Below are 16,406 nucleotides of genomic sequence, written 5' to 3' on the forward strand. Positions count from 1 at the left end.
GTCATATATATCTTCCTTTTGATCGATCATCGAAGTTCGCACACAGTTGCTACTTTTGTCCCACATTATCCTTTCCATGAGACATTTGAATCCTTACATATTTAATGTTCCAGTGGCTTTCTGAATAGCATTTCTATAGATTTCTATAAGGGGTGCTATACAATCAAACAATTTCCTTCAAATTTTTTACGATTTATTTTATGAACATTTCGTAAAAGTAAAATGAATATGTAAATAACTATAAACCCCGTGTACCCCCATACTAATAAATTGTGGTAAAATTTGTTGAAAAATTTAACACAATTGCAAATGTAGTGACACTCGACAGACAAAAACGGTTTCGTCGCTCATTGGCGGTGGGGTTAAAAGGATACCAACGACTGAGACATATAATGTATTATCGCTAAGTTCAATTTTATTTAAATCATAAGAAATTCAGAATAATTGTTTTTTTTTTTATATTGGGTCAATCTACGTTATTAAACATTGTTAAAACCATACGTTGCACCAGACGAGTTTGCACACAAAAAGTAGTTACATTCCCTAGGATCAACGTTTAATACCCCTAAATATCGATTAAATTTAATAAAAACCCCTGAAGTTTTTGTTCTACAATCGGTTTAAGGGGTAATTTCAAATAAGAACTAAACAATATATACAAGTAGTATAAAATAGCTGTTATTTCAATCTTAGAGTATTATAGCTTTTTAAGATTTCAGTTAGTTTGTAGGTTTAGTTGGTTGGGTTCGCCGTTCGAGGCTTTCTATAAATTGTAATTGTATTATAAGTGTACAAAACCCCAAACCCACGGGACTGAGGCTTGAGAGGTTAAAATGTAATACAGAGGGAGAGATGATTTCCTATCTTTTCGCACAACAGCGTAACACAAAACGGCAACGTTGCATGTAAATTTGTCAATAAAAACTATGCATCGTATTTTTATTTCATACAAGTTGTTATTTCAATTACAACCGCATTTTTTTTTCGACCATACAGTTTGTCACGTTGAATTCAAATCGTTTAAGATCGTTGAACCCTTCTAAATTATCAAGGAAGTATTTCAGAATGCGTTGTATATGGAGTAAATTAAAGATTATTATTATAAAATGATTTCCTTTGGTAATGGTATAAAAACAATGTAAAAGTTCCCTATCGTCTGATCGGTGCGGAGGCGAATTCTGGACTGAAAGGTGTCGGGTTAAAAGCAAAGTTGTTATCGTGTGTCGCCAATTTCCGTCCAGTCTGAAAAGAATTTATACAACGCATTATTAAATATAACGAAATTTTAAATAGGTAATACTGATTAAATAATTAGAACGTGCCCTCTGTACCTCTTCTCCAAAGCCGAGAGCGTTGACTGGGATGCTGTCGGTGCGGAACTGCGGTAGATCTTCGATCCCTATCAGGTCAGAGTCGTCGGAATCCTCGCTAGAGTTGGGAGTTTATTATGAATAAATTATTTTTGTCTCTTGAATCGCTTCGTTCAATAATTATGTCTTAATAAGTTCGCATATGTACGCATCAAATTATACAAGAAAATTGTGACATCACAAATTTTTCACATGTACTAATCAATTATATTAGAACACAAGCAAGTTAGCCAGGGACAAATTTAAACAAGAAACCACAACATAAAAACAAAAACTAAATTAAAACTTAAACCTCATTAAGACATGCTCTTACAAGTTAACATAGTTACTGTAATTTGGTAAAATATATCAATATTTTCATCAATGTAAGTAATCAAGTAGTAAGAGCGAGATAGTCTTTTCACTGGACTGGACTGGACTGGATTAAAAGTAGCAAATAATCAAGCCTAAGGTACGTATAGAAGACTCTTAGTTCTAGTACCTAACTCTAGGATTACAAAGAGGGGAACATTTCGAAAGAAGGTTAGTATAAGAATTAAAGTTAAATATTTTCAACAAATCAACTATATCAATGAATTTAAAGTCACGGAGTTTTAGAGTAACTAACTGAAATAGACCAAACGCACCTCGTACGTATGCAATAGACGATTGCGAACTTTCTAAGGAAACATATTTGAACAGTCAATTTACGTGCATTTAATGTGGTGACCACATTTCAGTAGCATACTCTAAAATACGGACAATTGTTTTGTAAAGAGAAACTGTACTTTGAACGTTAGTAAAGGATGAAGTGGACCTTAATGCAAAACCTAGCATTTTATTCGCCTTATGCTGACTGAAATTCAGTTTTTGATCTAAAATTACCCCGAGGTCTCTTCTAGAATATATACGTACAAAATATGATAAGTTTTTAATGTGATAAGAAAATTCGATTGTATCGGCCTTAGTTGTATATGATACTGACATGTATTGACGTTTAATTTCATTAAATTATTTAAACACCATCATGTGTCCAGTGATAATATAGCTTCAAAGAGATAGCCATTAATTGCGACAATTTGTGTGCGATTTTTAATGTTACTTTACTAGTAATCCATCTCAATAAGCTGCCATGTTTACCACAATCTGAAAGCTTCCGAATAAGGATCTCATGGTTAACTTTGTCAAACGCCTTCTGAAAGGCCGCCATCCAAGTTGCATTCTATGATCGACTGCCTCATAATCATATCTAGTTGCACTAACCTTAACGCGTCGAAGTCTGGTGCCTTCATTGCCTCGTTCCAGATAGGGTTGGAGCCCTCGGCTGCGTGTTTGTTGGTGCCGGGCGCTGCCAGACCCGCGCGATTCAAACCAGAGTCTTGCGACCCGTACTTCGTCATCGACAATGCTTGCAGCTGACGGTGTAGTCTAATCACAACGAGAACAATAATTATTATTAGTGCAGGCCGTTTTTCTCGCCTGGCGCCTGGTAGTTAGTAGTACTGGTGACCACCAGAGCTGATGTTTTACTCGCTCAACGAATAAGTATCGCAAGACAGCGTGGAAATACTGCCGGGCAGAAACTCATACTTGTTAAATTTTCCTACCTAAGGTTAAACAAATTGTATATACTGTATTTGATTGTTATGATTACTCATAAAGATTACTTGAGTATAACATATATTTATAGTGTGTGTATGTCTTTAGTGACCAGCTCATTCAAGTTTCTGTTTTTTTTATAGAATAGGGGGCAAACGGGCAGGACGCTCACCTGATGTTAAGTGATACCGCCGCCCATGGACACTCTCAATGCCAGAGGGCTCGCGAGTGCGTTGCCGGGCTTTCAAAAATTGGTACGCTCTATTCTTGAAGGGTCCTTCACGAACGAAACACGTAACCATTTAGCGTAAAACTGTAACAGCCTGTAATTGGGTCTGTAAATTTCTACTGAAATAGTATCTTTAAATGTTTAAGTTGCAAATTTGTTGTTTATTATATCCAGGTCTAAATTAGGTAAATTTTTAAACATATGGCATTAAGTACGGAAGGCACTCCTTACGTTCTGGTCCTAACTATAAAAGTAACGAGCAGCACGATGCACATGAACGCAAGGAGAGCGGCTAGTCCTGCCACCGCATACAGCAGCGCGGCATTGGAGTTGCCGCCGAGACTGGGACTGTCGCCTGTCACCAAGTCTAGTAACGCTAGCAGCTCCGTGCTCAACGTGCGCTGGATGGCACCCAGCAACGCTGTGTCACTTCGCAAACTGTAAAAAGTTCAGACAATATGGTTTAAGGATCCGCCGACGTACGCCGATCAAACGACCGTTTCAAACGGTTGGTTACTTCTCGATTTCTTCGACGCCGACGGGCACGTGGTCGCGCACGAAGTGGGCCCTCACCTCCGTGACGTCAGAGCGGGCCACGCCCTGTTCGTCACTTGCGGGTACCACCTGATCCACGTTGCATGTCATGGAAAAGCCCGAGCTGAAAGTTGACGCGATCTAAAACAAGAGAATACTGAACAATTTGCATCTTGAATGCTTTATGCATAATATTGGTTTTTAAAAAAATGTATGGCTTTTATGAAAACAACTAGTATACAGTCTCCTCTGAACATATGCAAATACTTACAAAGTCAATCTTGCTTTCTATTTGCTCCAATGTGTTGACAAACATGAAGAATACTCGGTTCTGTGATGATATCAAGTAGACTTTTACTTCCACTGTGTCCGTCGCTCCGGCTGCACATTACAATATAAGTATAATATTTTAAATACAATAATAACAGACTATGACATATCATAAATATTTTGTAGGAACTAAGGAAGTCAAAACCGTAAGGACGTAGTTCTGGTTGGTAGTAATTATTGTAGTTTCCGTAAGGGTGACACGTACCGGGGTCCATAGCTATCACGTTGAACTCGAACATGCCATGCATGCTGGACGTGGGCTGAAAAGCCAGAGTGAGAACGCCAGTGCGCTCGTTCAGAAGAAAAGCGGAATCCTTGACGGTCGACAGGCTCGGATCCGCCGACATGGATGCCTCGTCAATAGAGTACGTTATTTCTGATTCGTCCGAGTGCCGAGCCTATTAAGGAAAAGGTGAAAACAGCTTCTTTGCAACTTATAAAACGTTACGCAAAGCGTATTAAGCGGTAGATACTTACGGAGACAGTCAAGAGATTCCTGTTAATAGTGTCCAAAACGGAAATACCTGCGGTGTACACTTCCCGATCGAAGTATGGCCGGGGATTTGCTTCTCTCACCTTTAATAGTTAAGATCATATGAATATTAAATTTTACTTAATTTATATTATCAATTACCTACTATCGAGGAGTACATACGTTTACAGTAACAGTCAGAATAGACTCTGGAGAAGGCGTCGTTGCGGTGTCGGCATTACTTGCGGCGATCCGCAACGTGTGACTCATAGCTGCGGTGCGGTTTAACTCTTTCACGACGTATAAGACATTGTCAGCGCTGTCCAAGCCAAAGTGCCCCAGGTCGTTTCCATCTGTTAAGGAATCTCATTTTGAAGACAGAGATATTTGGAATCTTAGACAAATATACAGTTTTCTGGTTCACGTTACAGATGTAGTTTTGGGAATCAGTTGAAAACTAAATTTTTCACCTAGTGTCGAGATTTGACAATTGCATATTATGTCCTAACTCAATGACGACATACGACTAACCCAATATTTTGTACACAATAATGTGACAATCGTCCTCGCACAAGTAGTTCTTCGGATCCTCGGCGCGACTGAGTTCACGCCTCTCGGAAAGACCTCCGACCTCCTCTGTTTTAAAAGAATATAGTTTTAGTCATATTATAATGATATTGGAATATTACCAACTATTTGACCAACTAAAATTATAACTCACCAACAAAATTGACAGTTTCAGTGAGTTGGGTGAATAGTGGGGTGCCCCGTGTAGGGACGAAAGCAACCCGGAACGAGCTTTCAGACCAACGCGGCCCCGGTGCGGTTCCACCGTCGGTAGCGCGGATTGTAACCTGCCGTACACAGTGCATTACTGTACAGACTTAGTGCAGTCAAATAATTAACTGATGGAAATCTTACCTGAAACTCCTTGACGGTTTCAGTGAACATTTTTTTCAACATGAGTATACCTTGGTTGTAACGATCGTTAACAACATGAAAGTATTCTGCGGCACTATCTGGAACAAGTAAATTACGGATTAATTTATTTCATAAAACTGAGAGTTTGTATTCCTTGAACTATATAACTATGAACCTTATTCCGAAACTCACCGTCGCCTACAATTTGAAACGTGACCGTCCCGGCGTCAAGCCCATCTTCGTCGGTCGCTTCGAGGCGTTGTAAGTCATTTCCACTCACAGTCACCAAAACAACGTTCAAGTCGGCTCGTTCCTGTTTGTGATAATTTTCTTTGAAACTTCATTATTGTACACAAATAATATTGACAAGAAATATAGTGCAAAAAAAAAATTGTAAAATTTTATTAGTTAAATCTAAATAGTTAAAAAACTTACCTACCCTTGCTAGTCGAACGGTGGAGCCGCTTCGTGGAAACACGAACACAGGATCGTGGAAGTTGTAAGGATTAATCACCAGAGAGTAGATCTCCTCTGAAATCTGCTGAGGATCACCGTGGTCGAACGCCTAAAATGCTTATATTTATTAAAAAAAGTGTTCTAGACGCTAAGTTCAACAGGTACTGAAAAGCTCACCCTTATACCGACTGCATAGGTCCCCCAAAAGCCTTTCATATCGATGGTAGTGCGTAGCTCGCCGATATTGTTCTGGAGTTCTTCGTTCCAGGAGGTAACCATTTCAAAGAGTGTGGGCAAAGAGAGATCTCTCGAGGTGAGAGTGACGTTGATGAGGTCGTAGCCCACTTTGGAGTTTGGTGTGTTCGGTGCGTCACGGTCCGGAGCGTTTATTAAGGGAGAAAGTTTGTCACCCTAGAAATATAATACTTATCACTTATGTGGAGAGATTAGTTTTTTGATACATGGTTGGTATACAATGTTCTACACATGTACTAAACTGATACATACCTCAATAAAAAGAAGATACATCTTCTTATAGACTATTTTTTATTTTAAAAGTATCTGTTTCCCGCGGTTCCTTGTGTTAAATACGACCTATACGATGAGTAAATGTGTGTGTGCGTATATGTATTTAAATTTTGTGCAAAATGAAACATTTGAATAAAGCTCTTGTAGAGGAATAAGTTTCCGCTTTTTGGCACTACATAAATTCTTCGTTATTTTCAGTTTAGGATAGTTTCTTTGAAAGGAGCCTTTGTAATCTTAGGAGTCATTGCATGATAAAATATCATCCGCGTTTTATTGAAAAGGCTAATTTCATGCCTTTCAAGCAATTATGAAAACATTTACCTTCTGAACAGCTTCACTGATATCCCAACCGAACTCCTTCTTGTCGGGTAGCTCCGGTGCGTTGTCGTTCTCATCTAAAAGAATGACTAGCACCTCGAGTTGTTCCTGGTTTCTGTTACCGTCTGAAATTTTTTTTTTTTAATTATCTTAAGAGATCATAAGCATTAAACTAATATTATTAATTAACCAATGATTTAGATCAACTAGGGAGGTTTGATTTCTTTTATCCTATTCTATGTATAATATTTGTGATATTGAACTTGGCTTCTATTTGGCGTTGATGATTTGTTATGGTAAGCATTATTAGTATTTAAATCCAAAAATTGTCTAGTGCTATATGATCCAACATGTATGACAACATAACTTGCAATTGTAACTCCAAAGTAGACTAAATAAGTCGTAGTCGGAAAAACTTTTACTGTAGGTACCTCCGACAGAATAGAAGTTGTCTATAAGTGTAAAGAATATTTGATGTTGGGGTTCATCTCCGTCACGATCGAGGACATCGTTGGTAGTGTAGTGCACGTACACACGGCCTGTGTCCAGGTCTACAGCGAAGAAGTCGCGCAGTCGACTATTTACCGCGTACTGGATCTGGTACCGAACTGTATTGTATATATCTGAAAGAAAACCCGGAGTTCGTTTTTCTACATTAAAAAAAGAGGAAAATATTTAAACACTTTACTTGTACTTTTCGGGAAGCAGCTGGATTAGAACATTTTGCTGGTAAATTAATTTGGTTGAAAGAAAATATTGGGCCGATAACACGTTCTATAAAATCCAAAATAAATCAAGTTATATAAAAAAAACATATGTTTATTATGGAATATTAGGTATCAATGATTCCACGTCATTAAATTTGAATCGATAGACATCCCTACTCATCGGCAAAGAAGACAGAGGGTGTAGGCCGAGAGAATAAGTCCGTGTAAAAACTCTCGGTACTTTTTTAAAATAGCAAATCATCATACAAAATGACTATGGTAAACGACACTTATTTAAGAAAAAATTATCGCAGTTTAATTAGAAGCAGCCTGTCCAGCACTAGGCCCAGGCCCTTTTATCAACTGGATAATCGTTAACTTTATAGTAAGCCTTTTTACACAGTTTTTCTTAAATATATTTCCTAAATTTATTCCCTAATTCCCTTTAACCAAGAAAGAATTACCAACTTTAGATAGTCATGGACGCGGAAATTGTAGCCTGCGTTTGTTCCGAGTTTTAACATTTATTGTTGTATATACCTATATAACAAGGAAAGAAACAAAGAAACTCACCATCTCTATCCAGGTCTATAGCTGCAAGTAAAACAACGTCAGTGCCGTTCTGTGCATTCTCGTAAATTTCTACAGTAATGTTAAATTTCGACGTGTCCGGCATCGGTGGTTTGTTGTTTGTATCTATAATCGCAATCGCTATCTAAAAACATTCGTGTTATTAAATATATATATCAATTATATGATAGTAACAATAAAAGATATTAATCACCTCCTTTCCCTCATTATGGCAATTGCGATCGGGCGGGCAGTCGTCGAGCAGACAGCAGTCGCTGGCAACGACCGTGTAATAAAGGTTGAATCGAGGCTCGTCCGCATCTATGGCGTTGTCGTCGTCTACTGTCAACTGTCCCGTCCTCAGGTCAATTTTTACTAGATTCTTCGGCGTATCTCCACGTGGTCTGTAATTATTCATCAAAGCCTATTTTCTTGTCAGTTTAAACGGATTTTGGTTAATTTTTTATTCATGCCAAGTTTTTACTCGGTCTCACCGTAAGGTATACCGCACTTGATTATAAAGAGGTCCGTCGATGTCCGTAGCTAACACGGAGCCGATTACAACGTCGGAACTGGAACGTTCTCTGACGGTAAAATGCTGTGACAATGTGTTCTCATCCCAAACTGGCGCGTTGTCGTTCAAGTCAATTATTACCACCACAAATAATGCTGCGAAGGTTATTATTTTATAAATTAATTATATTTTTTGCCTATTTTACGTTATTAATCTTGCAAGACTGAAAGAATAAAGAGCAAGACCTTCATCGTAGGGATCTCCAATCACGGTGTTCCTATCTTCGACCCTGACACTCAGGTACAGCATGTCGAACTCCTCGTAGTCGATAGTGATGCCCTCCCTGATTTCCCTCACTAGCAACGTGCCCACAGCGGAGCGGTGATGCCCGTCAGGATAACTCGTTTCGATGGTTACAACCCTAGAGCGGTTGGCTTTGTTATAAACGATTCTCAAATATTGTTTGGCACAAAAACAAAAAAATATAACGCCGTTGGAATCAGAAAATACCATGATAAATATCTTTAAAATTGACAACATTTTTATTTCTGTGTAACTTGTGTTCTAACCTAAACTACTCGCAAAGACACAAAGCGAACCAATAAAATGTTGATGTCATGAAACAGTTTTTTAGTTGAAGAAAGCAGGATCAAGACTATTATAATTACTCCTTGTAGTGCGAGGCGTCCACATGTCGGCCTTGCTTGGTCGCGTAGGAAGCGTCCCATTGGATGTGGTAAAGCAGGTCGGCCGTGGAGTCTGCATCCTCAGCGCGGATGTCTCGCGTTACTACGGTGCCAGCGACCACGTTTTCTTCCACCTCTGGGCTTCGTCGGGGCTAAACATATAAATAAGTTCGCCTTTATAACCGTCTAACAGTTATTCCTATATGTCTAGTCAGAATTCAAAGAATCTCGCCAATTAGAAAAGCTTCTACTCTTGTAATTATTACAGATATTTGGCGCTGACCGGCCTTTTAACAATTGGTACGATCTTTCCCTTAGTGAAATCGATTCGGAAATACTTCAGTGGGCAGCAGGTTCCATATTGTGGTGGTGCGCATAAATTGCCATAAATTAAATCAGCTGTGGAACGAAGGACGTTGAAGTGATACGGATGGTATTTTACAGATATAATTATATGAGGTTCTGTTAAGTAATACTAGATTTTTTTTAAGACGCCAATTTTCTGTACACTTAAATCACATTTTTTTAAAATTATTAATTAACTTTATCACTATAAACTTTAAATTTATTATCCACGGATGAATTCGAAATTAGCATAATCGATGTTGTATCCGTAATGATTAGTAATTTTAATTTTTGTTAATAAGTTTGAATATAACTAACCAGTGTGAGCCGAGGGGGGGTATTGTTGATATCGTTCAGTTTGATGACGAGCTGCGCCGTCTCCGTGTTGTAGGGCTCCCCCAGAGTGTCCATAGCTCGAACCTAATTTAGATTATATTATTAAAATTAAACTGTCTGACATTTCGAGTCTTTTAGTAGAAAATAGGCTTAATAATACAGTTAAAGCGATGCGAAGCGAGCGTTTTTCTATAGGTATATACCTTTTAACTGTATTGAAAAACCGTGACAAACTATACGAAAAACGGGGCAACTGAAGCGAATGTATTTCATTTCTTTAAAATAGCACTTAGTTATAAGTGAAAAATGAAACTTGAAATCGTAAAAACAAATTACCTGAACGAAGATTTCGTTTTGTCTCTGATAATCAAAGGCGCCATCTGCCGTCACATGCACCTGGCCTGTGTCTTTATCGATGTGGAGGTAGCTCTGAGCGTTGCCGAGGAGCGAGTGCCTGAAATGTTTTATATTATCACTTATGTGAACTTCATGTCAGTATGTGTTTTTACGATTGCGAGACACTTTCGTCGAGCACTTACTCTACTCGGTCGTGAACGTCCCTGTCGTGAGCCTTTACTGTGCCGACATAGAAGCCGGTTCCTTCAGTTTCATCGAATTGAACCTCTTGCACAGTTTGCTCAAAAATGGGCTTCTCATCATTCCAGTTAATAAGTGTGATGTTCACAGTCGCCTCTCCGGTGAGGTCAGGCCGGTCTAGGTTCGTCGCGACCACCTGCGAGCGACGATATCACTTTATATGTGGTCCTTACAAATGAAATTGGCGGTTTTTATGGGAGGAGCAAAAAGTAGATTTTTTATTAAATATAATTTATTTAGTTAATCAAAGTATGTGTATGTGTGTGGTGTACGTAACTATCTATGCACATTTGCCATCTTATAGGTAGTTCGATGATCCCTTTTATTAAGAAACCAATGTGGTCGAGAATCAATATAATCTTTGGAGGCGGTGTCCCATCAAAGAAGTTTGAAGAAACTTCTTGGATAACTAGCCACATTTCCAAAAAAAAATGGTAATCTGTTGGACAAAGATGCGGGGAGTACGTTGGATGTCTTAGACATTCCAATTACGGCTATTCTAATTTGGTAGAATCTATTGCGCAGCGTATGGACTTGCGGTGAACCAGTAGTGGCCTAGAGCGATTGACCAGCCTTGATTGTTTAGCAGCTATCTTTTCCATCATGGTTTTGCAGTTGCTGACAATAGACATATGCCGTCTGGCCAGATTTAAGAAAATTATAGTGCATGAATATAGCACTGTTAGAAGTGTCCCAGTAATTGAGTTTTTTTTTAAAAAGAAAGCAGAGTTCAGGATACAATTGAACTTTTATTTGATTATAAGAATTTATAGAATATTTAAATGAAGCCAACAAATGTGTGTCCGCGACGAAGGATACCGAACTAATTTCATATTTTAAGTATCGTTTCACCTCTCGGTGGGTAATGCTGACTAAACAGAAGGTATAATATCAGCCAGACAGGGTGCATGGTTATAATATAACAGCAGGAGTAAATAGCTTTAAAAAATTTAATCCCTAACCAAAGAAGGCATATTTGAGGTCAAAGTGGCCAGTACGACAAAACGAAAATTTCATTAGTAAGGATCTAATAATGAACTTGCCTTTAGTTGTATGTTTTGAAATTGTGGTACTTCAAAGTCCAGCATGCTATGATTTTGTGTGCCCAGGATGAAGGTCTGTCGCTGGTAGCCCACCTGGGGCGCAATAAAGAACGCTTGCTCCACACCTGGAGGTCTTACACTTTCCAAATGAACGGAATACTGCGCATTTGGACCCTGTCGGTACATATAGGTTTAAATAAATTGGTGGCGTTTTTTTTGTCCTCGTCTTTTTAGTTAGTTAAATAATTTTACACACCAAATCCTTATCATGAAAACCAATCTCTTCATCGAAGATAATCGTCTGCGCGGTTTCTTCCATTATGCTGACGGAGTATTCCGTTTGCAGAGGCTTGGGAGGACTATCGTTGACATCGTTAATGATTATGACGACGCTGGCCGTGCTCGATAGTGATTCGTTATTGCTCTTATAAGCCGTGATTGATATTGGGAAGAGTTCTCTCTGAATTGCGTCTCGATCAATCGGTTTCACTTCTAATGTAGCGCCATTGTAGCCTCCGTCTATAGTAACTATTTTAAAAAACTCAGCATCTGCAAATAATATGTTAGAGAGAAAGTTATTTTCTTTTTTAAGATGTTTTTTTAATTTTTAACTTTTACTTGACGGTAGTTTGCGTAATTACCAATAAAGTCCCCATGTTGTTAATATTGGAAAAAAGGTCTCCATTGAACCATGGCAAAAACGACCCACGGGGTAGGAATATGAAGTATGACTGACCTTCAGGATTAGTCTCGATTTTGTAGAATATGGGCCTGTTGATGCCGGTGTCTCCGTCGATGGCCATAACATTGAAACTCTGAGCAGTTTTTTCATCGAACTGCTGCACCGCGAATATCTCCACCCAGCGAGGCACCCGGTGCTCCACGTTCTCTACTTGCACCATCATAGTTATCTGGTGCTCATTAGGCAGAGAGTCCTACGTGCAAAACATCTTTATTACATTACATTTGGCGGTAGGAATGGAGGTATACTATGTATTTTTATTCTCCTGGTGTATTAAAAAGTTTAAAAATTGCACGTTTCGTAACTTACCAAAGCCGTAACTCTGAAGATATGAAGCGCGTTGAGTTCATAATTGAGCGAAACGTTTAGGCCTATGGTCATGGTCATTTTCTTCCAGTCAGGTGATATGTTCCCTCCGACGATATGAAACATGTCATCGTCATTTCGGTCGCTGCTGATTTTAAACGTCATTTGTGTAGTACTGATCCGTCCATCATCGTCTGTCACGTCGTACACGCAATTGGTGAGACCTATATCACTCATCTCCTATAACAATTTAATAAATCATTGTCACAAGTGAACATGTGTTACTGTCAACTGCATGTTATATTATTGAACAATGCCACTGGGCTTATTAATCAAAAACGCTAAAGTCAAATCAAAAACAATGAATACTAATAGAATGTTTGCCTATAATGCTAACGGCTATTTGATAGTCGTTTAATAGTAATTTTATAAATGATATGATAATCATTGTCACTGCAACCTTTGTAGGCCTGGGCCTCAGATATCTGTATCAGTTTTATGATAAATTGTTTTTTCGGGTGCGTTCGTGTAACAGGTACAACACAGTCTCATTGGACTTGATTGTCACAGATTCGGGTTGCTATTGTCGGCCATTGATTCAGCTACAATGTAGCCTACATTGTCTTGACTTTAGTCGAAATTAAACGTCAAAAGTAAATAATAAATAACTTAACAATATATACGTAGCATGTGCTGGTTCTAATATAATAAATTTATTGCAGCAAGGTCCACCTATGCCAGTGAAATCCGCTTAAGAAACCTACGATATATCTACTACAGTTAAAGCCTTACTGTAAGAAATGATGTCGTTTCTTGCCCCCATTAGTCAATGGACACCTACAACCTTTATGTTTCTAGGGCTTGAAATAAATTAAAGAATTACTTACGGGAATAACACAGGGATCGAAGAACTGTATAATTGGTGCGTTATCGTCAATATTGACCACTTCCAGAGAAATGATGGCCACCAACGACTGTCCCAGGGCTTCGATTTCAAACATATAGTTTTGCATGGCTGTAATCTCGTAGTCCTGTCTGCAATGCAGTATTATTAATTAGGGGTGATCTTCCAGACTCAACTCATATATACCTAATGTAATCACATACCTTTGCGTGATATAAATAAACCATTCTTCATTCACTTTTCTTATTTCTGGTCCAAGCATTGCGAACGAGCCAGATACAAGTGGTTGCAGGACCACCGGTGTTTCGGTTCCTAAAATTGTATTGTAGGTCACGAACTAGTAATCCATTTGGCGAATGAATATGCTTAAAACCTTACATTATTTGAGTGTCGATGACATTTATCAATAACTATGTATGGTATGGTATAATTCCTCACCTTGATAATTCAACTTTGCTATAGGTACGGGCTCCTCTATTTCCTCATCCATGTATATGACTTGTGTCCCGGAAGTGGCCGAGCCCGGAAAGTACGCGTCCATACACACGTCCTCACGCTCCAAAGCGGGGATGAGGGGACGCTGGCTCCATGGTATTCCTTCATTATTGTTCCTTTTATAACTCCGTTTCATACATAATAATCACATTATGTAATTATTAAAATACAAGAAAGTTTCATATGCTATTTTATTTCAGCTATGTGTATGTTATAAAGAACAATCTTTTATGAGATATTTCAGTACTACGCCGTAGAAAAACTCTTTGGCTGGCAACTCCATCAATTGGCATTACTATAATTGTAAAAGCAGTGTTGGCCTAGTGGGTACAGCCTGCGACTCTCATCTCTGAGGTTCGATTACCGGCTGTGTAGCAATGGACTTTCTTGCTATGGGCGCATTTAACATTAGCTCGAACGGTGAAGGAAAACATCGTGAGGAAACCGGCTTGTCTTAGACCAAAAAAATTGACGGCGTGTGTCTGGCACGGGAGGCTGATCACCTAATTGCCTATTAAATTGAGAAATGATAGTGAAACAGATTCAGAAGTCTGAGTCCCAGACCTAAAAAGGTCGTTGCGCCACTGATTAATTTATTTTATTATAATAATTGTAAATTAATAAATATAATCACCATCAAAGTCCAAATCGGGTAAATCATCAGGCTTCGGCAGTCTTGGGATATGAGTCATGTAGCCACATCGTTCTGGTTCTGAAATTGGAGATAGGGTATCTTTTTTTTGCATCTTGCACTCGAATCCAACCAAAGCAGTTCTCAATTCTTTCCTTAATATACATTTATTGGACGTTTTAACAAGAAAATTTATATTCATATTCATATATTTATTTGCATTCCATAATGTTACAATAGATGTTTAAGAGACTTAAAGCTAGGTACAATATTATGGACCCTGTTAGGGCACAGCAAAAGAAGACATTACAAAATTTATATTACATCATTAATAGTAACAAAATAGTACATAAAATTTCACATTTCAGGTTAGTATTAATTATATAGAACATTTTTTTATTTATTTAATTTGGAATATTTAGGGATTAATTATTATGAAATTAAACTATATTTTTATCTTCTAGGTACTCATTAACGCTATAATAACATTTACGTATAAGAAGTTTTTTTAATTTGTTTGTAAATATATGTATCTTTTTTTCATTTCTTAGTGTCTCAGGTAGTTTATTACAAATTTTGATTGACATGACTAGTGGGCTAGATGCATGTATTTGTAATCGGGAAGATGGTAGGTTTAGGCGTTTTTTTATGTCGAAGTGTGTATCTTGTCTGTATGTCTTTGAGTGTGGTGTAAAATTCTTTGTGGGTATTGGCAAATTTACAGATTTCCAGATTTAACTTATAAGATGTTAAATTTTCTTGTTAAAACATCTAAGAAATAACTAACTCCGCCAATTTAGTTTCGCCTGGATATGTTTTTTTACTTTATGTTTATCCAATTTCCTTAGAGTTCAAGGACGAAATAAAAAAATCCTTTTATAGGGCTACCCGTGTTTGAGATAATATTTTGTGATTCATTTTTATTTATATACTTGTAGATTATTTTTAGTTAAAAAACTGGATTAATTATGCGTTCAATTTTGCTCATCTTTCATGAGTTCTCAAGTTGCAGTTGCAGTCAAGAGTCAATTTTAAATAATTTATGGTATTATTATATGGTTGTTATTATAGAAAAGTTTAACGTCATATTTTGTGCTTTTGTAATAAATTGCATAACTTTTGTTTTTGAAAGTGGACTAATTACGTGATCCACATGACTTTAGAATTTGTTGAATTGGAAAATGTATGAAGAGGAATTGTCTTATATGAAATGTCAACAGCATAATACTTACATATTACTTCTACATACTTCAGACGTCATTATAAAGATTGGAATGAATGATGAGTACCTAACTGCGCAAAAGGCGCCACTGTCGATTTAACTTAATTTAACTTCAACAGGATTGCAGCCATTGCTTTGTTACAACGCAATACATTGCTTTTAGTACAATTAGTAATAACAAATTTAGATATACAAATCTAGTTCCATGAATTTAGTTAATGTTTGTTCGATTTGGATATATATCAAAGAGAGGATGATACATACCGTTTGCATTCGCCCAGATATCATTAGGGAGCACCAGTGCTAGAGCTAGCACTACAAGATGATTCATCTCTTATGATCATGTGAGCAGTGAGCCGCGAACAGGGTGCTGTAGACGGTTGAAAAAAGTAATAGCACAAATGATTGAAATTGATTTCGAATTCACCTTTTACACAATTGAATTAATTTTCACGATTGAAGTCCTGTTGAAAACGACTATACGTATCACTCGTTTATAATGTGTCGCTTTCGATAAGATCATTTGATAATGATAAATATTTTCATCGATTAACAATACTCACAAAGGTTTA

General features: G+C 37.7%; 1 protein-coding gene across 3 annotated transcripts; it reads right to left on the reverse strand.

Annotated features, from left to right (window-relative positions):
* Positions 1-176: 176 nt before the first annotated feature.
* Positions 177-16,341, reverse strand: LOC123709101 (cadherin-23-like). 3 transcript variants are annotated; one of them, XM_045660231.1, is made up of 34 exons: positions 16,099-16,341; positions 14,616-14,693; positions 13,925-14,083; positions 13,690-13,798; positions 13,470-13,617; positions 12,586-12,822; positions 12,271-12,469; positions 11,791-12,083; positions 11,535-11,708; positions 10,434-10,627; positions 10,231-10,348; positions 9,877-9,978; positions 9,196-9,365; positions 8,773-8,948; positions 8,508-8,682; positions 8,228-8,417; positions 8,017-8,158; positions 7,168-7,359; positions 6,740-6,861; positions 6,068-6,301; positions 5,874-5,999; positions 5,627-5,747; positions 5,435-5,532; positions 5,235-5,367; positions 5,045-5,149; positions 4,697-4,866; positions 4,519-4,617; positions 4,247-4,439; positions 3,983-4,092; positions 3,695-3,852; positions 3,409-3,615; positions 2,613-2,777; positions 1,332-1,428; positions 177-1,242 (listed from the first exon to the last, which is right to left on the reverse strand). In XM_045660231.1, the coding sequence occupies exons 1-34, from the start codon at positions 16,163-16,165 to the stop codon at positions 1,150-1,152; spliced, it is 5,154 nt and encodes a 1,717-aa protein (XP_045516187.1). In that variant the 5' UTR covers positions 16,166-16,341; the 3' UTR covers positions 177-1,149. The 3 variants fall into 3 exon arrangements, 2 of the variants coding, with proteins under 2 accessions (XP_045516187.1, XP_045516186.1); XM_045660230.1 differs by having other exon boundaries at positions 5,235-5,370; XR_006753680.1 differs by lacking the exons at positions 177-1,242; positions 1,332-1,428; positions 2,613-2,777 and having other exon boundaries at positions 3,475-3,615; positions 3,695-3,835; positions 5,235-5,370.
* Between the last annotated feature and the right edge of the window lie 65 nt (positions 16,342-16,406).

Source organism: Pieris brassicae, chromosome 4 (assembly GCF_905147105.1).
Source record: "Pieris brassicae chromosome 4, ilPieBrab1.1, whole genome shotgun sequence".
NCBI classification, from domain to species: Eukaryota; Metazoa; Arthropoda; class Insecta; order Lepidoptera; family Pieridae; genus Pieris; species Pieris brassicae.